The sequence below is a fragment of the Grus americana genome, chromosome 2 (assembly GCF_028858705.1).
Source record: "Grus americana isolate bGruAme1 chromosome 2, bGruAme1.mat, whole genome shotgun sequence".
Classification (NCBI taxonomy): Eukaryota; Metazoa; Chordata; class Aves; order Gruiformes; family Gruidae; genus Grus; species Grus americana.
In genome coordinates, this window is record NC_072853.1 from 169,420,773 (window position 1) to 169,444,551 (window position 23,779).

General features: G+C 44.9%; 1 protein-coding gene across 11 annotated transcripts in view; it reads left to right on the forward strand.

Moving 5' to 3' along the window:
- SMARCD3 (SWI/SNF related, matrix associated, actin dependent regulator of chromatin, subfamily d, member 3) overlaps positions 1 to 23,779 on the forward strand; it is a 111,002-nt gene that overhangs the window by 28,118 nt on the left and 59,105 nt on the right. For 5 of the 11 annotated variants that reach the window (XM_054814328.1, XM_054814332.1, XM_054814331.1 and 2 more), the window contains exons 3-4: positions 18,677 to 18,894; positions 21,951 to 21,993. In XM_054814328.1, the coding sequence (XP_054670303.1) occupies positions 18,686 to 18,894; positions 21,951 to 21,993 (252 nt within the window). In that variant the 5' untranslated portion in view covers positions 18,677 to 18,685. Of the gene's footprint in view, positions 1 to 6,380; positions 7,120 to 12,298; positions 12,386 to 18,548; positions 18,591 to 18,676; positions 18,895 to 21,950; positions 21,994 to 23,779 lie in introns of those variants that run through there. The other 6 variants (XM_054814323.1, XM_054814334.1, XM_054814326.1 and 3 more) reach the window with 5 other exon arrangements.

The window sequence follows — 23,779 nt, forward strand, 5'->3', positions numbered from 1 at the left end:
GTTCTTCTTCCAGGACCAAAGTCTTCCTTCTAACTTCTCATATTTTGCAGCTCTGCTTTGGCCTTTGGCTAGAAAATAAAAGTATTGTGGACTGCTGCTTGTAGCACTCTGCTTCTTTGCTAAGAAGGTGTGACAAGCCATGCACAGATGTCACTGCACGAGCTGTGGAGAAGCGGGTTTGGTGAGGATGGAAAAGTGGAGCCAGAGACATAGTAGGGCTAGACAGCTTAATATGGGGTCATGAAGAATTGTGCAGAGTTGGGTAAAATACAAGTACAGTTGATATCATGATAACACTGATGACTTATTATTTTGCATGCTATAGTATTACATATCTTTTTTCCATCTTTTGGCATCCCTGCTGTTGCCTTTGATTGCTTTTAAAATAATCAGGAGGTAAGTTTGTAATTATCTCTTTACCTCTGCAGAATAATGTTTGGAACCTCTGGAGGAGACAGAGACAAATGCTTTTCTTTGCCTTCATTTATTCTTTTTTGCCTTTATTTCAAGTCTTCTTTCTTTATGCGTGCTACAAATTGCTTATGGTATTTCCTCATTGCAGACAGATTTTAAAAACAGTTAGTGGAAAGGCCTAACATGTAAAAAGGTAGATCTATGAGGCAGTCATGCAAGATGGTGGTTGAAGACATGCGAGTCAAGGGGAGAGCAAAGAGCCGCAGTGTAAAAGTTATACAATACTTGGGAATTCTTAACAAATAACTGGCAGCAATCTTTTTATGCAGATTCCTTATTCTTACATTGTTGTAGCAATCAGATGTGTATTTTTTCCAAAATAAAAATTTAAGGGACCCTTTTTGATTGGCTTAAGCTTATTTTCATCTGATCTGTGAAATCTGTCAGGGGAAACCACTCTGGATAGAAAAAAAGTATTGTCTTACGAAATTCTGTACAGTTTCTGTAGGAAAATAAGGCAAAAGGAACCTCTGGGAACAAGCTAGTCCCTTGTCCTGCCCCAAGTCAGAATCTACACTGCCTGCATCATTCTGGGCAGATACTTGTCTAACCTGTTCTTGAAAGACCTTCGGTGATGGAGATTCCCATCCTTGCTGGACGAACTATCCCAGAACATCTCTACTTGTACTGCTGTACTCTGTACTAACTTAAATCTTCATGGGAGAAATTTCAATCCATTATTTCTTGTACTGTGTATACGGGGAGCAGCTCTTCCCTGTATTTGCAGCAGCCTTTTGGATATCTGAGCACTGTTATTTTTCTCTTTATCTTTTGGGGCTTTACAGTTCTTGTCACACTTACTGTTCTCTGAACCATCCTGATTTCTCCTACACGTATTTTGTCTGATGTGCAGAGCCCCAAACTGCAAAGGACAGTCTGGTTGAGACATTAGCAATTCATACCACAACAGAAGGATTACTCTGGAAGGGTACCTCAGCAATACTGGCAAAATTTAATTTTGCAGCCTCAGGGAAATGTTGAGCTGGGACTGCTTGTGCCCTAGAGAGGATAAGGGATGGGGAAGAAGAAGAGACAAAATGTGGGGGAAAAAAAGAATAATCCAGAGTGTCATTGTCACTGCTTATGCTGCCACCAAGGAGATGAGAGAAGTGGGGCAGCATTCAGTTACTGCTTTTCTGGTTTGGGGGGTGTGTGTGTGTGTGTTTGGTTTTTTTGGTTTTCTTTTTTTTTCTGCTTAATTTGTTTCAGTGTAGTACTGTTAACTCACATTCAGTTTATGATCCATTATATCCCCAATATTTTTTTCTGGGGGAAAAAAAATATTCTTCAGCCAATTGTCCTCCGTCTTCTATTTATATAGTTGTTGATTTCTATCTTGATGTAGAACTTCGCACAATTTCTAACTGAATTATGTCCTGTTTTTTCAAACCACATCTCCAGCTTCTCAGCATTTTAATCATCTCTCCTAGCATCCCTGTAACCCCTCCAAACCATGTGTTGCTAGGAAGTTTAATAAGCATGTTCTCTAATTCATTATCCATATTGTTAATGAGAATATTGAATAATTCTGAACTCAGGAACAAGTGGTCATTTCTTTAGAATAAGCAGAGCTTCAATCTCAGGGTATTTTCCGTCTGTTTTTCAGTACGTTTTCTATGCCATATTGCATCAATTCCAAAACTGTTGAGAATATTTTAAGTTTAAGCAAACAGAGTGCTGCTGATTTAAGTGAAAACTGGATGAGAGAAACCATGCCTCTTTAAGGCAACCAGCACCTTCATGTGCTTCTTTAATTACGTGCAGATAAAAAAATTGAAAGCAGCTGCAAACATATCTCCCAAAACCAACAACTTGATTCGTATCTTTTTTAACCTGACCATCTTAGTTTAAAAATCTTAAAAGTTTGAATAATAGCACAGAAGTAAAACCAAAGCATGCAAACTTGTGGGAGAAAAAGTGGCCTCTCAGAGCCCCTAGAGGTAAGGAGGAAGAACGTCAGCTTTTCTTTGAAATAAAATGGCCTAGGAATATAGCATAAAGTGAGCAGTGGAGGCGTGAAAGGAGGCCCCAGAGTGTGCTCAGCCTCTGAGAACTAGTAAAGGAACACAAACACTGTAGAGTGAGCCCCATGCCACTGACATCTTCTAGACCAGAAATGGCTGGGAGCTGCCAGGATACTTGCAGCAGTTGGGAAAGACTTGGGTTGAACCAGGCATTTTTTTTTTAAACACATACACTACATGTCTATACTTTTATGAAAAAAACATGTAGGGAAAATAGAAAAAGAAACAATTTAAAATAAAATTATTTTTTTCTCTTAGTTTGGCAGACAACATTTTTGCACTGCAACCTTCACCGTTTTGTGCAAACGCACTGTGCAGTAGTTTTCCTTGACAGCACTGTGGTGAGTGGAAGTATCGCAGGACATAGGTTTCGTTCTCAGCCAGGTGATGTTGGGCAAGTCACTTCCATCCACTTGTACCTTATTTTCCATTTGCAAAATAAAGAGCTACTTCTACTGATTTCTTAAGTACTTAGAAAACTACAATCATACTAGTAACAGCTGGCTATTACTTTTTTTTTTTTACTCATTCAGTCTATGGCTACAGTGAATCTGCCATTCCTTAATGCTCAAGGACCTTGCAATTTCATGTTCGAGAAAATCTCTTTATATAATGCCTGTTAAGAACATCCAGATAGAATACAATACATATTGTACAGTATTAAATTGAAAGTCAATTAACACTTCCTAATATATCCTCCTGCTCCAGAAAGTAATAGAGAAGCCAGCTACTGATGGAGATGACAGCAACTGTAGCTTATTACTTTATAACTGGCCAGAAAAATAAAAAAGCATCAAACCCGCAACCCTAGCGCACGCCTCCCGACTGCGCAGTCCCGACAATGACACAAGGGCCCAAGGGCTGCAGCGGCGCGGGGGCCGCATGGCTGGCGCGGCGATGGGGGCGAGCGCGGGGCTCGCCGTGTTCTCTGGCTGCCACCGACAAGTGAATTTGCTATCACGGGAATCGCAAAACGCCTGCTAAGAGCCCGATTCCGCTTTGTCTTCCACCTCCAGCCCGGGAAGCCCTGCGTCAGCGGCGCCTCGCCGGGGACGTCCCTTGGCGGGGGGGCGGCGAGCGGCGCCGAGCCCCGCGGCCTGGCCCGGCGCTGCCGGCCGCACCGAGCTCCGTCCCCGGCGGGGGCGCGGACGAGCGGCGGCGCCGCCTGTCCCCACCGCCACACGGGCTCGCTCCCTGAGCCACGCAGTCCCACACCTCTCCCTGCACACCGGCCTCCGCCGGGCGGGGTCAGTCGCGTTCCCCGGGGCGGCGACTCGGCCCCGGGCGGGGCTCGGCGGCGGCGGCGGCGCCCCCCGGGCGCGGCGCGGAAGGGGTTAAGGCCGCTCCCTCCCGGCGTCCGGCCGTCCCCGCCCGCGCGTCCCCCGCTAGGCCACGGCTGACCTTCACGGGAGCCGCGCCGGGCATGCGCGCCGCCGCGTTCGGGGCCCGCGGGGACTTGCGGGCGGCCCGCTTCGGCTCGGCTCGGCCCGGCCTGGCCCGGCCCGGAGCGTGCGGCACGGCCCTCCGCCCGCCCGCCAGCGGCGCGCCCGGGACGCCGGCTGGCGCACGCCCTGCCCGTGCCGGGCGCGCCGTTGCCATTCGGTGCCGATGGTGCTGGCGGAGGAGCGCGGGGGGACGCGAGGGGGGACTGCGCGCCGCGCCGCAGCCTGGAGCCGCGCCCCGCCGCCGCCAGCCCCTTCCCGCTCCGCGACGCCGTGTGCGCTGGCAGCGCGGGCGGGCGGCCCTGCCGTGCGCGGGTGCGCAGGGACGAGCCGCGGGGTGCTCCGCGGGCCGGGCGGTGCCGGGGTCGGAGGCCGTTACGGCTGCGAGCGGCCGTTTGCCGGGAGCCTTCTCCAACCAGCCGCTGTGGGCTTAAGCGTGCCGCCAGCTTCTCGTTTGTGCCTTGTCGTGCAGTGAGGGCGGTTGCACGGTTCCCCTCAAGGAATGGGAATGACAACACCTGCACAGACCTGTGTCAGTAACGCCGCTGCGGGGAAAGCTGGTGCTTCTCTGGCGAGTGCAGGAGCCAGCAGTCAGCGCCGTCTCTAAAGAAAAGGCATGTCGTCTTGCTGGGAGCATGGGAAAGGGCTCACAAGATGGGAGCCAACATTTCTGTGTGCTTCTGGGATCTAAAAAAAAATTGCAGATGCAGGCCTAATGCACCTTGCCAGGCATGCTGACACATAGAGTCACAGAATCATTGAGGTTGGAAAAGACCCTTAAGGTTGAGTCCAGCCATTAACCTAACAGTACCGAGTCCACCAGACACGTAGCAGTTTGATTCCAGATTATGTGTGCCTTCAGTTCAAGTCAGCTAGAACCTCGGGGACAGTTCAGGCACTGGATAAGGCCGTGCTGCTTTGCTTGGCATATTCCTTCTGAGGGACTGAGAGGGGGATGGGGAGCTGATAACAGTGCCCATCCTCCCAAAATTTCTGTGATTCCTATGGCTATTGCCACACAGTAGTGCTTGGATTCAGGTCACCCTAAAAATCAGTGGAGGTTGCTGCTTCTTGCCCACGTGCAAAGGGCTGCGTGATCTCCATGGTTTGCTCTTCACTGCTGGCTAATGCAGCATCTCTTCTGTGCTTGTTTTTATTACTGGTTGAGGGCAGAAATTTGTTTGTTTCAGATCTGATTCTCTTCTGTTTGCAGTCTTGCCAGAAAATTCACAGCCCCTAGACAAGAATTTCAAGCAGAGAAATAGAAAAACCCCCTCTCGTAACCTGGCAACATCTTGTCTATTGCTGTGTTAGGCAGACTGGGAAACATCAGCCCCTTGCAAGCCGCAGACACACAAGGAGCTGTCGGTGAGCAGATCGGTGCCCCAGGCCACCGCTGCCTGCGCTGCCATTATGGAGGAGCCAGTGCTGCTGCTCACAGAATGGCCGCCGTGCTGCCAGCGTCTGGCGCTGTGCTAGCCGGTGTCCATCCAGGGCTGCTGCAGCAGCAAGCGGTTGCAGAGGGGGCAGTCTGCTGCCTTGTGTCCCCTTTCCCTGGGTGGCAGGTGGGCTCCGTGTTCCCGACAGTGTCCTGGGATGACACGCGTTGTCACGCAGGGCTTTGTGTGATAAGCAGCGAGCTGCTGATGTCTCACGGCAGCTGCGGTGTTAATAATTTGTCTGCGTCTGTCAATCACCTGGGGTCTCTAATGGATCCGTCACAGTGATACCAAAGCATCCTGAGAGCGGTCACCCCGCGAGAGAGGCTGCGGGTGGCTGGGAGCGTGGAAGCAAGTCAGGCGTTGTGCTGTCGCCATGCTGCCCCCCGCCCCCTTCCTCCCGCTGTTCTCACACTCTTTCTTTCCCCTCGCTCTTACACACTGTCCCTCCCTGTTCCCAGCTTTCTGCCTCCTGCTGTTTCTCTCTCTTGTCCAAAGGGGTTAGTTCTCAGTCTCACATGCTGGAAATGCTGCCAGTGAATGTTTCTGTGTGCTGCCTGCCAGGTCCCTGGGGAAAAGGCCTGGAAATGCAGTGCAGGAGGAGCAGTGGGAGCAAGGGAAAACCATTGTTTCTCACTGCTCGCCTGCTGCATTTTCTAATGGGAAAAGACTCTCCGTGAGGTACTGAGTTTTATGTCACTGCTGTAGTTGCCCCCTCCCCCTTCCCCCTTGCCCCAGAATTTACCATCCCCTGGTGCAGAGGAGGAGCGGTTGCAGCACTGCTACGAAAAAGCTGAGACGTGTTTTCAATTTGCCTCCTGCTTATCTCCGCTGTTTGGACAGAGAGGTTTAAAAAGCTGGATTTTCTGTCCCTGCAGAGTAAACACACAGAACCCGGCAGCACAAACTATTTCTGGCTTATCAGTGGAGGAATGCAGCAGCTGAGGCTTAGCGCGAGTGGGCCGTCAGGAAGGCCCTGAAGGGGCCCCCTCCCCACTCCGCGCTATTAGAAGTGTGAGAGCCCAGCAGGACTCAGAGGGGAGAGTTGGAGAAAAAGGCAGAAAAGGGAAAGAAAGAGGAAGAGAGAGAGTGAGAGAGGCTGAGCAGACCCTGATGGCTACAGACGAAGTTACAGGAGGGGCTCGCAAAGCTACGAAAAGCAAACTTTTTGAGTTTCTGGTCCATGGGGTGGTGAGTCGGGAAAGTTAGTGAGCTGGCTGGCTCTGAATAGAGGGATGAGTGGAAACTGGAGGCTCTGTGCTGGGCTGGATCGGCTCCTGCAGTGTGCTCCTGGGGCGCTGGTAACTGCCTTGCCAGGAGAGCACCGGGGTCTGTAAAGCCCCCAGAATATGCACTGATTCATTGATGATATAGGCTTGTGTCTGGGGGGATGTGTGCTGTGATTTTTGCTTTGATTCTCCATGAATGGTGAATAGCGTGCTTTTGAGCCTGATCATGGTGCAGAATCTGCACTGGATCTGACCCAAATGGGCTTGTAGGACACTTTGTTCTGTAATCAAACTTGTGTTTTGAAAAACAATTCTGATGAAAGCCTGATGAAGCCTTGTGGTACTGCCTCTGGTTCTTGTCTCCAGTCTTGGCTCGTGTGTATCCTCTGGCTACTTAACAGGTGACTTTCAGGGGCTTGAAGAGATTAGCTCTGCAGATCTGCAACGGTCTATGGGAACTCACCCAGGAGAGAATTTCAGGGTGCCATGCTTAATTAAAGCAACCCTTCAGGTATTTAAAAATTTTCCAGCTTTTGTTTAAGAATCAGGTCTTTGATCTCCATTTAAGGTGAAATGCTAACCCTGTTTTGCTACCATTGGAAATGATCTTTAAATGACTCTCTAGTGATTGAGAGCAGTCACCGTTTATAACATTTGGATTTCTTGTGTTGATACACATTTAACAAAAATAAGACTGTGAAAGAGCCCCAGGGAATGCAGATATTGTTTGGCTACTGATAGTCCCAAGTGTTTTCTCTCTCGAGGATTCTGGCATCTCCTGTGACACCTTTTTGAAGACATCAGGTGGGGGCTCTTGTGCGAAGATCATGGAAGTCTGTGGAGCTCACGGCAGGCTCCCAGGTTCTCTCCGTAGTTCAGGCTTACTCCAGATGTGTAGGCTCTAGAGCGTGTCCTGCAGATCCTGGATGTGATGGGACTGGCAAGGCTAAGGACTTTTAGGTGGTGTTCTGCGCTTGTGAGAACAGTGAACAGGTGATGTGGTGCCAGTGTGCAGGAGCAGTCTGTCGCAAGATTGGCGGATGTCCAGGGATGACTGAAGAACAGATGAGCAGGTCGCTAGCAGTGGTTTTGTTGTGGACATGCGAGTTCATTAAGAGAGTCTGGCTCAGGATGGCTATTGCTAGGCAGAACCATAGGCAAGTTGGGAGGGATGGGCACATGGGATGCTTTTGCCTTTTCCAAGGTTTCTGTTGGCATTTGCACATCAGTGGTCTTCCTTTAGTATCAAGAAGAGTGGCAGAAATAGTTAGGTGAATTTGCTTCTTCTACATCTAGATGGACTTCATGTGAAAGCAGCATGCTAGCCTCTTAAGCATGGGAATTTCTAATTTATACCAGAATGAATATAGCAGAACTCATTTCCATTGCTTATTTGGATGCTAGAAAAGTCTGCCTTTTCTGCCCTGGGAGTTTTACCACTAGCAGCATCTTACTTGAATTTGCCTGGAATATCTGCATTTATTTGTCATCTTTCTGCTACTTCTTAGTGAAGCTGGGGCTTCTTGTCTGTTACTCTGTTGCCTGAACACCTCATGTATGACCCTCTCCTTTCCTCCATGATTATCTCCTACAGTTCTGCTGTTTGTTCCTTGTTTGTTCTTTCCTTTAGTTTCTTCCTCATCTCAGGTTCATTTTGATCAAAACACAGGTTGGGGTAGTCAGTCTTCCATTACTTAAAAAAGATAAAAAAAGCTGTAACTTCATTTCATCTCTTCAGGTCCTGTATCCTACCAAATAAGAGAATGCGCTATTACATTGAGTTTTCATATTGCTGGCTATTGAGTTTTATTACCATCCAGAGTGTGTCAGCATCTGAATTAATTCCGTGAAAAATCAAGTTATATGGCAAACTTTACTGGAATTCCTTGGAGTCAGATTCTGCTCTAATTTCAGGGAAAAATGTCCTCTTCAAATTACTTATGTTTTATTTTATCTATGCTAACATTATTTGATTTGGTTAGTGCAGCTTTTCCGCCCCCCCCCCTCCAAATATGGGGAAAGGTAAATAGAGGTTGAATGTTGTGAGAAAATTTTTTGCTATGTGACCACTTAAATGAACAGGATAATTTTGCAGTATTTCCTAAGGGCAGTTAGCTTTTGGATTCACTTGATCTTTCTGGAAGCATATGTTCCTTTGCTAAGGTCACTTCGCCCTTTGCTCTTGTGCACTTGATCTTGCCTTTGTTCTTTTCCATATTGCCAGCTTAGAAGATGTCTTCTTCCTTGTTTGTCCCAGTCAAATAGGATACCTCTGAAAGGTGAAATCTCTTAATGATTAAAAATCTCAAGTGTGATACTTCATTCTAGTCCTGCTTGAGTTCGTGATAGTTTGTTACACCTCTGGTTAACAATTCTTCTTTTAAAAAGGTTAGATTTCTTTCATTTATTTATTTTACAATTCTTTCACTCCTCTTCTGTTTCATCAGGGTCTTGTACGTAGTTTTTGTGGGAAGAGAGATCCCCCCCCCGCCACCAAAGGCTTCATCCTTTCCTTTGTTTTTTTCTTTTTTGTTCCTCTCTGCTCTATTTCTAGCACTTTTATGGGTAAATATGGCTTTAATCACACATTTATGTTGATTTATCTCTTTATTGATGCATGTTCTACTGTCCAGTAATACAGTTCAGGCTATCTTTATGACATCTCCCTCTGGGTGTCCAGCTGTTGCTTTAAATTTTGTTGACCCAAACCAAGTTATTAATCTTACTGCAGGCCATTCCGTTCCTCAGTATCTTCTATCCTCTAGACCTTATCAAAGGCCTTTCTGCTGGCTGGATCCCTTCAATGGATGTTATCTTTGTCTTCCCCACCCCCCTTTTTTTTTTTTCTCCCTCCTTTTTTTTCCTCCTCTTTTTCTTACTCAAACAGGTATCTTTCCATATAGCCTTGAGAAGGTCCATGGTGCAGATCTTGTCTGGACAAGAGCTTTGACATCTGTCCTCTTGTGACTCAGTTGCAGCAATCTTCCTTTTGGTGCCTTGTACTGTTGACCTTGCCTATGTCATCTTCACACAAGAAGCTGCTGAGAGGTTCGTTTTCTTGTCCTGTTGTTCTGACCTTCTGTGTCCTTTTTCTGTTCCCACTTTATCTTCCTTCCAAAACCAATCTTCTTGCCTTTTATATACAAGGTACACCTATAAAGGTCTATGTCCCTTTCTTAACTATCAAGTCATATCTGTATTTACAATATACTTGCTGTCAGTTCAAATCATCTTCTTTATTCCCATAGTGATCTTGTTCTTTGTCCTCTGTGCTGTGCTTAGGAAGCTCTTCCAGTTAATTTAAGTCCTTATCCATATTTATTTTCTGCTAATATGTGTTTTTCCATAGTTTCCGCTAATCTCTGCAGTTTAATATTAGTTACACATCAAGACTGCTAATTTATACAAGCCTATGTATTCCTTATGTGACTCCTTTGCTTATCCTCAGTCTTCTTGATGTCTGGTTATCTACTTCTCAAATCCGGTCATAGAATTTTATGGTAAGTACAGAAACCGTGTTCTATGAAACGACATTTAGTACAGTGAAAGAAGGGTCTCAAAGCATGCCATCATGTAAACAAATATTTAATATGGTGACAAGTAACTTGTTGCCAGTGTTCAAACAGACAAAAAGACAGATCTGTTGCCCCAAAGATGTGTATGGAGTATGGAGTGTCTAATAGATTGATCAGTGATTTGGAAAAGGAGGTGAGCAATGAATTTCATAAACAAATTTTGCATGTCCTCATGCATTGCTGGGTTTTAAATGAACTGTAACCGTTCAGGAGGAAGGCTTGGATGTCACTGTGAGCTGCCTGGTGTGTAGCAGCAGCCACTGCTACTAAGAAAGCAAGTAAACTGTTAGTCTGATTAAGAAATGGGGCAGAGAATAATACACAAGCAATTGTAAATCCGTGGCATATACTTACAAGAATATTTTTCTGATTTTGGTCATCTGCATGACTAACAAGCAAAAAGAAGGGTAGGTCAGAGGGCAGTAGTAGGAGGAGGCCTGTGAAGACTTCATCAATAAGAGAATGTGTTTTTTTAAATATTTTATTTATAATATCTAAGGATGGAGACTGATTAGGAAGGTTGTAAAATCTCTGTCACTGGAGGCTCTTAGGCAGTGGTTAAAGAAGTAAACATCTATCAAAGATGATGGAGATACTGGTGATAGTTCTTTGAGACAGGGAAGGACTGGATGACCTCAAGGATGCATATTTCAGTATATTATAAAAAATTATATTTGTTTTATTAGAATAGGAAGAACTATAGATATTCTCCCCAAACTGAATGGTGATCTGGTTTAAGTGGATACAAGTGATTGTTTCTTCCAGCCAGTCATCAGTTTGTAGAGATCACTACTAGCAGTAGTGAAGTGAGGAGAATATCAGGTTTGAAAAAAGTAGAACTTTGCAAATGAAAAAATATCTCACTAATTTTTATATTATCATGGATGTAAATACTATCTTGTCAGAGCATAAATCAGCTAACACTGGAAAAGCTAGAAAAGAGCCTCATGAACTGTCATTTTTGGACAGTTTATTCCACTTCCTTAACAAAGGGCTGTCCGTGCGGTTCTCTGCGCTAGGACATTGTCAGGGAACAGGTCCTGGAATGGAGTCACTGGTTCGCTGCGTATGTATTCCCTGTGTTGTTAAACAAGGAGGTGTTTGAAGTGAGTGTAGGGCAGCCTGGAGAGATCAAGGGACCTTACTGCAGTGAAGAAATATGATTGGAAGGTACTTGCAGAAGACTGGTAGAGTGAAAACATTGTACAGCATTCAACCATGTAAGCAAGCTGCCAGTAGAAACTGAAGGCTTGTCCTTTCCTGGCCCTGCACTAATTGCAGGCTAACAAATACAGAAAAGTTCACACATAATTAAGAAAAAAAACCCAGAACATATTAATTCCAGCTAGGGCTTTAACAGAGATCAATGTGATTTTATGCAATATGGGCTTGTTAAACAAATTTGAGTTGCTCATTGAGAAAACTTGGATTTGCTGATGAATACAGGTGCACAGATGTAACTGATCTGTGAGATGTATGAATTGCTCTTCTGGTTTTTGGAAAGGAAATACTGTGGGAATAGCCCAGTGCCTCCAGTTGCAGGGAACAGCAGAAGACTACATGGTGGTGTAGGAACAAGGCAAAGACTAGTGATTCTTCATCCAAATACTCTGTGCTTAGTAGCCCTGGACCTTTCTGACCCAAAGCTGCCCTCTCTGTGTAGTACCTCTGCATGGATTTTATTTATGTAGGTTAGTCCGCTGATGTCTTCCTGAACCCATATAAACTTTTAGCATTCACAGTGTTTTGTGTTAGGAATTTTTGTAGCTTATCTTACATAAATAAGTACCTGATCCTGCCAACTGCTAGCTGTTGTATAATTCTTGTAAGGTAAGAGACAGTGAACTCATTATCAGTCTCTTCTCTCTCCGTGCTAGTCATGATGTTGCAGAGCTCTGTTGTTGCCTCTCCTCTCCCAAAGCCATGCTTTTTACAGAGTCAGGAGGCACATTCTGGTAGTTCTTCACACAAAATCCATTCTATACATTATATCACAGCAGTGGGTGTGATCAGATCTATTAGAACGAGCAAGCTGATGGAACTCAAAGTTGGTATATATAGTTTATTAGTTTCAATTCCAAAGACTTGACTTTTTTTTTTTTTTTTTGGTTGCATCCGAGTTTGACGTTTGGTGTCAGATTATTCTGAGCTGTGAATGGACATGCATGAAATAGAAAGGTGGTCACTGAACTTTGTCTCAAGGTATAATTCATTATTCTGTAAATGTGATGTTTTCTAAGTTAAAGATTTTTGGATTGTTGTGAACATTATTTAAAAATGGGTGGGCACTGGAACACTTGGACCTTGATTCTAGGATGTGAGAGCATTTGGGAAATGGAGGAAAGTGAATATGGCAGACAAGCAAGAAGAATTGCAATACTGATGTTTCTGCTTACTAAATCTCTGAAAGATTAATAGACATAAGAAAAAAAAAAAGGAACTCATGAAGTAACAACTGCAGTTATAGGCGAGGAGGGAAGCTGTCTACAACTTTTCTTCTTGCACTTCTAAGAGTCCATTTTGAAATGGCACATTCAGTTGACAAACCATTTGTGCAGTCAGAAATCTGTTGCCATCAGACAATATCAGTCTAATCTAAATTTCTTAATTGTTCCAGATACTTCTAGTGACCCATTCTTACCTCCAGACAGCATCTGGCATCTCCTCTTGCTTACGTTTATTATGCCTTATAGAAATACAGAATGGTTTGGGTTTGGAAGCGACCTTAAAGATTATCTAATTCCAACCCCCTGCCATGGGCAGGGACACCCTCCACCAGCCCAGCTTGCCCAAAGCCCCATCCAGCCTGGCCTTGAACACTGCCAGGGAGCCAGGGGCAGCCACAGCTTCTCTGGGCAACCTCTGCCAGGGCCTCACCATCTTCCTTATATCTAATCTAAATCTACCCTCTTTCAATTTAAAACCATTATGTCCTGTCACTCCCTGCCCTTGTCACCAGCCCCTCTCCAGCTTTCCTGGAGCCCCTGCAGGGACTGGAAGGTGCTCTAAGGTATCCCCGGAGCCTTCTCTTCTCCAGGCTGAACAAGCCCAACTCTCTCACTCTGTCTTCTCTCAGCCTGTGCTCCAGCCCTCTGATCATCTTTGTGGCACTCCTCTGGACTCACTCCAACAGGATGTCTTTCTTATATTGTTTGCTCAGAGAGGTTATGGAGTCTCCTTCTCTGGAGATATTCAGAACCCACCTGGACATGATCCTGTGCAACCTGCTCTAGGTGATCCTGCTCTAGCAGGGGGCTGGACTAGATGATCTCCAGAGGTCCCTTCCAACCCCTACCATTCTGTGATTCTGTGGGAACCCCCGAGCTGGACGCAGTACTCCAGATGGGGTCTCACCAGAGCGGAGCAGAGCGGCAGAATCCCCTCTCTCAACCTGCTGGTCACACTTTTTTTGATGCAGACCAGGACGTGGTTGGCTTTCTGGGTTGCAAGCACACACTGCCGGCTCATGTTGAGATTCTTGTCCACCAACACCCCTAAGTCCTTCTCCTCAGGGCTGCCTGTACTTGTGCTTGGGGTTGTCACGACCCATGTGCAGGACCTTGCACTTGGCCTTGTTGAACTTCACATGGGCCGACCTCTCCAGCCTGTCCAGGTTCCTCTGGATGGCATCCCTTCCCTCCAGCGCATTGACTGCACCACACAGCTTGGTGTCATCAGCAAACTTGCTGAGGGTGCACTCAATCCCACTGTCCTTGTGGCTGACAAAGATGTTAAACAGTGCCCGTCCCAGTACCGACCTCTGAGGAAGGGCACTTGTCGCTGGTCTCCACTTGGAGATCGAGATGTTGACCATAACTTTGAGTGCAACTATCCAGCCAGTTCCTTAGCATCAGTAGGCATCAGTAGCTACTGTAATGCCTTGACACGATATTTTGTCTAGCCAAGGTAGCTTCTATTTTTAGCTAAAAAATTTATGCTATTTGTATACTTGGTAATTGTTATCGTTCTCAAAATCTGTCAGTTTATCCATTAACAAAAAGCCTGTGACTGTTCACTGTGTGCCATCAGAGTCCTGGATGGTGCCGAGATGGATAGAGTCTATGACTTTCAAAACAGGAAATTGCTGTAGGTGCATCTCAATGCTATATTGCATTGCAGTGACTCACTGCTCTCTGTTCAGTACCTTTCTAAGGTTCTCGTAGGTGTTTTTACTCTTTTCTTGGCTCTTTTCCTTTTACCTATCAGTTCTCCAGGTTATTTTCCTCTATCTAGTATGTCCAGACAGGAACCCTCCTTTTTTTTGCTTCAGCATTTTGGCTACTATGATGTCGATGTCCCTTGAGAAAAGAATCTGCAGTAGAAGTACATAGAAAAGCACCATTCCAATGTTGTCTCATTACTGCTGTCAAACAGGAGTTGAAGAATGACGAAGAGGAAAGAGGCAATCCTCTGATGTGACAGGAGGTTCAAGCAGGGAAGAAAGTAGAAAAGCCAGATGTGTGGCTTGGGAAACTGGGCAGTGGAAGGTATTGATAGGGACTTGGCAGCAGTTGTCGGGGGGGTGATATGCTTACTGCACCGACAGCGTGCTCAGCTTTGGAAGGGTGTAGCCAGGGCAGTGGTGGACTGTGTACAGGAATGCAGGCAGTCGGCAGCATTCTTAGGGACCAGTATGCATGCATGAAATATTGGTTGTGTGCCTTTCTCTGTGTGCCGTACTGTTTGCCCTTGCCAGGCTGCTCTGCAGGCAGCTCTACTCTACTGCTTCATCTTCTCAGAGCTGTGAGAGTGGTCCCTTCAGCTGGGGACATAGTGTGGTCTTTGTAATTTCCTATGGCCCACAATGGGTTTGCCCTCTGTCCAGTAAGGTGTTTGAAGCAGTGCAGAGTGATACAAGTACGTGGAACCAATGGAGGGAAAAAGGGGATAAGTCTGTGGGTAAGAACAGAGTTGGGTCAGGTAGAGGGGTCTGAAGTAGATGATTTCCCAGGAAGGAAGGATGTGTCAGTGCCATTTTCTACTGCAGCCTTCACCATGGATGATACTTGTTCAGGACAGATTCCATCCCTCTGAGGAAGAGGGGAGAAAGAGATCCTAACCCATAGACAGGTGCACCTCCAAGGTCTCTTTCAAAAGATGTAATGGTATTGTAATACTTTCCAGTATCAAGACTTTTTTTTAATGTCAGTATTGTGAAAAACATGATGTATTGTCTGTCACTGTCTTGTCTTGCACATGTGTTTGAGAGCAAAATAAACTTTTAGGTAAGGTAAGAAACTGCTTGTGTAGTCTTTTAGAAGAGTTTACACAGAGGAAGCATTTCTGTATCTTGGGAGTCTGGTGGGCTTGCAGCAGGGAGATGGCAGTTGTGGAGTAAGTAATATGTTATCTGTGGATGATATCGGAGATAGGAACATAAGAAGGGAGGGGAAGGAATGAGGTGGGGCAAGGGGTGAGATTGAATATGCTTTTGCTAGAGCTGTCTCCTTTTTCTCAGTTTTGTTCTTTCACTACATTTCTCTATTTTGATGCTTAACAAAGGAAACTGAAGGAAGTTCAAAGATGCCAGACTTAAATCGAGAGTAGATTTGGCTTGCTGACCTTGTTCTCCAGGCCTTACGGTGTCCTTTACAGAAGCCGAAAAGTGGGCCTGCAGTCTCATCCTTGTGGCCAGTCTCCAGGAGGGCCGAACATGAGATGGCCGTGCCCAGGATCTGGTCTCTTCTGAATGACTGTCAAATGTCCTTGGCTGAGTGACAGGCAACAGCAGGCCCAATGGTCTGCTCTTTGCTGGAAGGTCACAATGTGTGTGTAGATTGACAGGCAACAGACAGATCTTAAACACAAGCTCAAGTGAGAAGCATTTTCTGGGCCATTTGTTTCTGCTGACTCTGCCTGGGTCAGAGGGTGGGAGTGAGTACGTGGGAACGGAGGGAGCTGCTCTGTTCCAGCAGTTTTCATAGCTCCGTGTTTATGGGAGGAGATGTTTCCAGCTCTGCACAAAGCCTCGGTTTTGCCTGTTTGCTGCCTCCTGCTGCTTGTCGGCTCCGTGGCCATGCCCACAATTGGTTTCCTGCATGAGTGCTTGCTGAATTCACCTGCTTGGCTGCCGGTGCTGGTCTCTTTCCTACCTCAGCCTTCCTTCTCTGTCCGTACCAATTATAGCCATTGGTTCTTTGCTGATCATTCATTCCTCTTCTTTCTTTCTTTCTTTCTCCATTTTCCTCCATGCATACAAGTGCAAGGAATATCTAAGACTTGTGATGGTCAGGGAGGGCACTGAGCTGGGGCTTTGGGGAGTACAGTGGATTTGGTGGTTAATTTGGAGATGCAGGTCCAAATTATATTTAGAATTATATATTATTATAATTAATTATATATTTAGAAATTATAAAAGGATGAGATAAAGATGAAATCAACTATTTTTTAATTTTTTACTTTATTTATTAATGCTGAAGAAACCATTTTCTTCCCACCCCCAATGGACCCCTCTGGGGTGCCTGCACCTCACTGCGGAGACCACTGGTGTATTTCTCCCAAGTACTTTCTCAGTCTTTAACTCCTGATAACTCAGAGAAGTTTCTGAGCCAAATATGTTTTCCATGTCGTTAGCACCCCTTTGGAAAGGGCTTCCACAGGCTGAGTACCCACTGTGTGGCAAACGACGCCCTTTGGTTGTGAGCCTGAGTCGTCCTGGCCTCCTCTGATGGCCGTAGTTCATTATTCTGGAAGGGGCAGTGAACCGTCAGTCCCCAGCTGCCCTCTCCAGGCCACTCATGATTTTGCAGAGCTCTAGCAAATGTCCCCTTAGATTACCTTGGATCACCTCTTTCCAGATGGAAAAATCATGGTATATTTACTTATGTGGATGCAGTTCCGTATTTTAATCATTTCCATGCCATTCTTTGTACTTTTTTCAGATCTACTCTACCATTACTGAACTGCAGGGACCAGAACTGCACACAGCATTCAACATGCAGGCAAAGCATGGAGAGTAGCACAGTGATGTTCTCTATTCCCTTTCTTGTCATTTCTTTTGTTTAATGGTTTTTTTTGACCTCTAGTAAGCAGTGAACTGATTTTTTTTCTTTTTTTTTTCCTGGAAGTGTCCATTTAAACTCCGAGATCTTGCTTCTGTTGGGCAACAGTCAGCTCAGAGCCCATTGTTTTGTATGTGATGATTGGATTGTTTTTTCCCCACGTAATTCACTTCAATATGTATTGAAATCCATTTTCATCTTCCTTTTAAGTGTTCATTCTGTCTCATAAAGTCCTTTTGCAGTTCTTTGAAGCTGGCCTTTATCCTTGCTAGCTTGAATAACTTAGTGTTACCAACACACTTTTTCACTTCCTTGCTTTTTCTTTTCCTTCGCTCCCCCCCCCCCCAGCTTGCTCATGAATATGCTAAAAAACATGAGTCAAAACTCTATATGTGCCTTCCTTTTATTTTCAGAACCAATTACTTTTACCTCATTTCAATCCTTTAACCGATTATTTATCCATAACGGCTGCCATTGCCTCTCGGTTTCCTTAAAAGACTTTGTAGAGGGACTTGACTTTCAAAAGTCTTTTGTGTATGATTATTCTTATTCACATATTGCTTCAAATGCCTGTAGAGTGTGTGTATTTGTCTGTAGTTTCACATATACATCGACATATAATAAACGTCTTGATAATTCTTAGAATGAAACTAAGCTCTTCTCTGTTTTAAATTGCATTTTACAGGTGGTAATTATTTTACTGGTGTTTTTCCTTGTCAACTATAAACTTTTAGGATTTAGAATTGAGTTTACTGTGTGTCTTGTACAGCATTAAGTTCGTGATTTGACCCCAAGTGTCTCTTCAGAGCACAATGAAGTCAACATAAATGTCAGGACTTTAGATTGCCTACAGGGGCTGCTCACAAACTACCACATTCCTTTTTTTTTTTTTTTTAATTTATTTTAGAGGCTTGAGCAGAGAGATGACCTTTTCTTAAAGGATTCTTGTCGCTTTATGAACTTACACTGCTCTCCAGTGTAGGTGAAGGAGAGGGCTCTTAATGGAAAATGTTTTATCATAGTGTTTTCATGGTTCACCTTTGCTTGTTACAGTCTCCCTACTGATCAAATCAGCCAGCTAGTCAGTGCAAAATTTGAAGCATTGTGGATGTGAGCTTGCTGGTAGCTTTGATTAGCATGTGAACTGCACCAATTTGGACTGCATGTAGCTGCTGCCATGGAGCTTTTTCTGTAGTCTGAAGGTAGAGCTTTCTGCTGTAAGCTGGCCTAGATATGTTACTGACCACTGAGTGTCTTCCCAAGCCTAGCATTTTTCATCCCTGTTTCCTGTCTACTTTATCACTGAATTCCTCTTTACGATGTCCAGGATATACCAGTCCGGAGCTCACGTACTCTGTTGCTGTTTAGTGCTTATCGGCATGGTCGAAACGGGGAACTTGCTGGAGGTAGTGTCTGATTATGTACAAATGTCTTTGCAGCTGAAGAAACAGGGACCAAACTGGCTCTTCTTTCTGTTTTGCTGCTTCTCTAGCGACCTGGGATGCCATCAGGAGCTCGAATGCCCCATCAGGGGGCTCCCATGGGTCCCCCAGGCCCTCCATACGTTGGAAGCCCCTCAGTGCGACCTGGGATGCCCCAGACTGTGATGGAAACAACAAGAAAACGCACGGCACCGCAGCAGGTCCAACAACAGCAGGTGCAGCAGCAAGTGCAACAGCAGCAGCAAGCCACTCAGAACCGAACTAGGAGGTGAGTGTTCCAGAAAGAAAACAAGGGAGGACAATTTGAGGAACAAAACCAGTATCTTTTTAGCAATAGGTAAGACCTTTAAGTTGAATGAGACAGAATAGAAGATTTATATATTGTCAGTTTCTTCAAGCAGGAAAAACATTGGTAAATTTTACTCTTTTCTTTGTTTGTGAATGGTCTTGAAGAAACTGACCTTTACTAATGTCTGGCTTTGCAGTTATAATGCTTTTACCTCACAGGTTTATCAGGCTATAAATCTGGCTGTTGTATTTAGCCTTTAAAGTTAATGAACATTTCTCTTCTGATATAGTACAATTACTGCATTTTTTTGTTATCTGTTCTGTATAGTTTCTCTGATCTCTTGACTGGCTAACAAAATGGTTTGTAAATGAGACAAGTGGAAAAAAATTTTTGGTTGGTCGTGTGAATACTTGTACTGTGGTCACTCAGGAGAGTGGTCATAAAACTTGCAATTGTCACAGGCATTCCTACGTATAAAGTAAAGTGATAGGCATAGGAAATAATTTCATAGAATTAGAGGATTTTTTTAATGGAACTTTCTTTTTAAAATATGCCCACTTTGTACAGTGCTGAATGCATTCTCTCTTAAATAACAGTTTGCTAATTTCTTTTTGCAACTTATTAGACCTCAGCAGTCTTGAGTTCCAAGTGTGAGCCAGTTCCTGATAAATATGTAGAGTGCAGTCATCTAGGTGGTCTGCTTTTTGCAAAATGATAGACTCAGACAGGATTCTGGTGGTGTCATCGTATCTAGTCTTAGGTAAAACGTGACTCTCTAAGCTCAGTGCTTCAGGAGCCCTGCTCTGTCCAGGTTATATGCCTTGGATCAGCAAGCCAGACTTGGGAATACTGATATCTGGGATGCATCTGGAAAGGACCCCAACCCTGAGAGTATTAATACATTACGATTGAATAAGATTGAATACAGAAGGAATGGGTGTGAGTGCAGCACGTGAGCACAAGAGATGTATGTGCGTCCTGGAGGCCTTGCCCAGCACTAGCCAAAATGCACATTCCACAGCACCTCCCAGGAGGTACTCCAGGAAACTGCACAAAGTAATGCCTAGCCTTCAAATATACAGGGTAGATATAACCTGAAAAATTGCCACTGCCGGATAGTTAAGGTAAACTTTAGTCACTAACTGTTTTCCAGGCATTGTTAAAGAGCAATATTTTCTAAAAGTTGATGGCCTAACTCACAGAAGGAAGCAGTTTCCCCTCCCCAGTTCTTAATGTCAATGCTTCTAGTTTGGAACCAAACAGTAATCTCTACTGCAGTGAGTCCAGCTCACACCAATGCTTCCTAGGTACTCAGGAAAGTTTCTCTGTTTCTTCTGCCATGCCTTTCCTCCAGATAATGTGTTGAATGTTTTCCCCTCGTTCATTTCCACCTCCCTGTTACCCTATGTTTTATGGCACAAACAGGCCAAGAAGGTGTAGTCATCCTTTCTTGGCAGCTTTGGTGGAGACAAAAATCTCATTTCTGTAATAGACTCTTGGAAAACTGGTTGAGACCCAGGTTGTTGGGGGTTTTTGATTTGTTTGTTACTTGCTTTTTAATTGCAAACCTTTGGGGTTGTTGCAGGTGCATACTTTTCCCTTTGGGAGGATAGAGCTTGCTCAGACATTACTTCCAGATTCTGTGAAGTGTTTCAGTGCAGATTTGATACTGTGAGCTGTGGAAGGTGTTGGAGGTTCACACCACGGAACATTCCAGTCCCATTATTCCTAACACTTTTAAAAAGGGACATTGTTCACCTATGAAGTTGGATGTGACTGTGTGGATTAATTTTCTGCCCCTGAGGAAGGATGTAGTTTGCCCCTCCGGGCATGAAGAGTTCCTCAGGCTTGGCTTATTTGGGGATGGGGAGGAATCTAAGAATCTGGTATTTCAGGCCAGGCTTATTTTTAGCAAACGTAGGAAGGGAGTGTGCCGCATCAATGTGTGTGGAAACAGCTTTTACATGGACATGGCTGATGACAGACGTCCTGTATGAAAACAGTAAGGAGGGGCATCCTTGTGACATGGCAGAGCGGCAGCAGGCGGTTCACTTCCTCCCATTTGTCTGTCACAGATGGAGTGATTAATCTCCTGCTTAAGATAAAGGCCTCACAAATTATGGAGGTGAAGAATAAGGCCTGAATTCCCTCTTGGTCCTGTTAGGGAAAGCTAGCTGACAGGTCTGGTAGGCACAAACGGTTCTTAGAATCTGAAGAATTCAAAAGACAATGTTTTTGGCAATCTTCCTGACAGTACCATTTCTTAGGCACATATACATTTGTGCGTACGTACACGAACACAAGTATGTTTTTAAAAGTATAGATATATAAATGTGCTTATGTATGGATATGGACACATTATGTATATGCACTGCAAGCACACATATGTCTTCCCACATGTGCATTCATAAAGATGAACAAATATGGAAACGTAAGCCCACTTACCTTTGTATATCACTCATGCAAATATGTTACAATAAAACAAGTGTATATACATAGGGAAGGGCATGTATATGTGTGTGTTTTCATACCTCATACGAAATACACATATATATGTGTGTTTTCATCAGCAGTCAATTTTGGGCACGAATGAATGCATGTCATCTGTTTGAACAAATTCACATTCTGTTTACAGGCACTCAACCACTTACATGTGCATATGCATAGGTATATCTATGCACGCTTCCACACGTGCGCACTGTCCTCCTACATGCTTTTTCTGTATCTATAGACAGAATGTGCACATGCAGTTGCATACATTGCCGCCCTGCACCACAGAAGACGCTGCGATCAAAGAACTTGCACACTTCTTTCCAAGATGCATAACAGACAGCCCTGATTTGTTCTTAGCTAACTACCTCCCCAGGCTGCTGAGAGAAGGGGTCCTAGGTCCTGGGCATGGGTGAGACCCTTTTGCTGATGCATGCACAGCTGTGCACCAGCATGTGGAGATGTCAGGATAATTTAGCAGGTGGCCTCGTTACTCCTAGATCTGTCACCATGGTAACGTGTTTTTTTCTTTAAAAAATGTACAGTGCCAAGAGGAGGAAGATGGCTGACAAAATTCTCCCTCAGAGGGTGAGTCGCTTTCATTTCCTATTCCCTTCACAATCAGTTCAGCATCTAAGTGTAATTAGAGGGATTTTAGAAAATACTTTCACTTTTTGTTTAAAAATCTAATTAAAAAGTAAGTAGGCAGTGGGTAAAAGTCTAGAGAGCAAGGCTGGGGCTGGGGCTGGGGGCTGGGAGCGTGGAGTGCAGCCCGGCCTGCGTCGTCCTCGTGCGCTGGGTTAGCCGAGCCAGCACTGCCACTTGCTGGATGGACAGTGGTGCTGGGCTGCGAAGTACACGACTTGACGCTGGGGCCCTCTGGGTCTTAAGAATGTTTTTGATCATTTTTTGAGGCTGGCCAAAAGCTGGTTCAGAGCGCAGCTGTGCCTGTAGGAGATGGGCTTGTTGTCGGGTCTCTCTGGCCCAGTAGAGCTGCCAGGTTCTAATTTCTGCGGTTGTGTCCTAGTAGGACTGAAGTGAACCCATGTAAACAACAGAGTTCAAGGGGCCTGCGTTGTCCGGAGAGTTAGTAGTTCTCTTATCCCTGGGAACATGTCTAGCTTTTAGTGTCAGCCTATGCTTGATCCTCAATGGTTAAATCTTCTACTTCCTTTATAAACATTGGAATTTCTCTCTGCTCCCCTTCTCTTTCATTATTCCCAGACTTTTCCTTTCCTGTGCCCTCTTCAGTAGAGTTCCCCCAAAACCTACTTGGTCCCAAAAGGGAAACTTCCTTAGTCTTCAAAACGCACACCTTCATCACATCCTAGTCCCAGTTTCTTTGGCTTGTGGTGCTTTTTGGGGGCTCAGAATCCTTTTGACAGGTGTGTAGATCTCCACGTTCTTTCCAACTGCAAGTGTAAACCCAAACTTGCTGGCAGCCTCCAGATTCTCTTCTGTGACTTTCCACAGGTACCTAGTGCCAGCCACCTGAGGAGGTGAGCCCACTTTGGTACTCCTGATGTCATATTATCACTTCTTTTCTTGAAATTCCTGCCACTCTCTGAAAGCACAGCCTCTCATAGGTTAGCCGTTAGTTCTGTCATGCTGCTGTCTTGAAAGGACTAAGCTACCGTTAAATCCATACCTTTGAACTACTTGCAGCCTCCATGGTGTTTGTATTAAAGCCTCATGTGTGCTCTGCTTGGAGTGTGTACTTTCTTAAAATGAAAGCTATGGTTTTTGTGCTGTCAGTTCTGTCTGTCCCACACAAATTGTTTTCACAGACAGTTAGACATCCTGTATGGTGAGGCTATTGCTTTAAATATATATCCATTTCAAGACGCTTTTTTGTTTGTTAGTTTTTGTCTGGTGCCTCTATAAGATAAAAAGGTCTCAAAACAGAGGTAACCAAACTTTTTTTGGCAACAGAAGACTTGTGCCTCTGTTTAACAAATCCATGATAATTCTTTAATAGGTGGAGCCTTATTCACAGAATCACAGATTGGCAGGGGTTGGAAGGGACCTCTGGAGATCATCTAGTCCAACGCCCAGCTAAAGCAGGTTCACTTAGAGCAGGTTGCACAGGGTTGTGTCCAGGCAGGTTTTGACTATCTCCAGTGCAGGAGACTCCAAAACCTCTCTGGGCAGCCTGTTCCGGTGCTTTGTCACCCTCAAAGTGAAGAAGTTTCTTCTCATATTCAGATGGAACTTCCTGTGTTCTGGTTTGTGCCCATTGCCATTCAAGTATGTCATAAAGCTATACAGATGCCAGCACCTTTCAGAACCAGGCTGTCACCAAGTCTTCTTGCCTTTCAGTGTCTTTGTTGCTGTCAGCCAATAATTTTAACTGATGGAGTGATAAGGCAACACA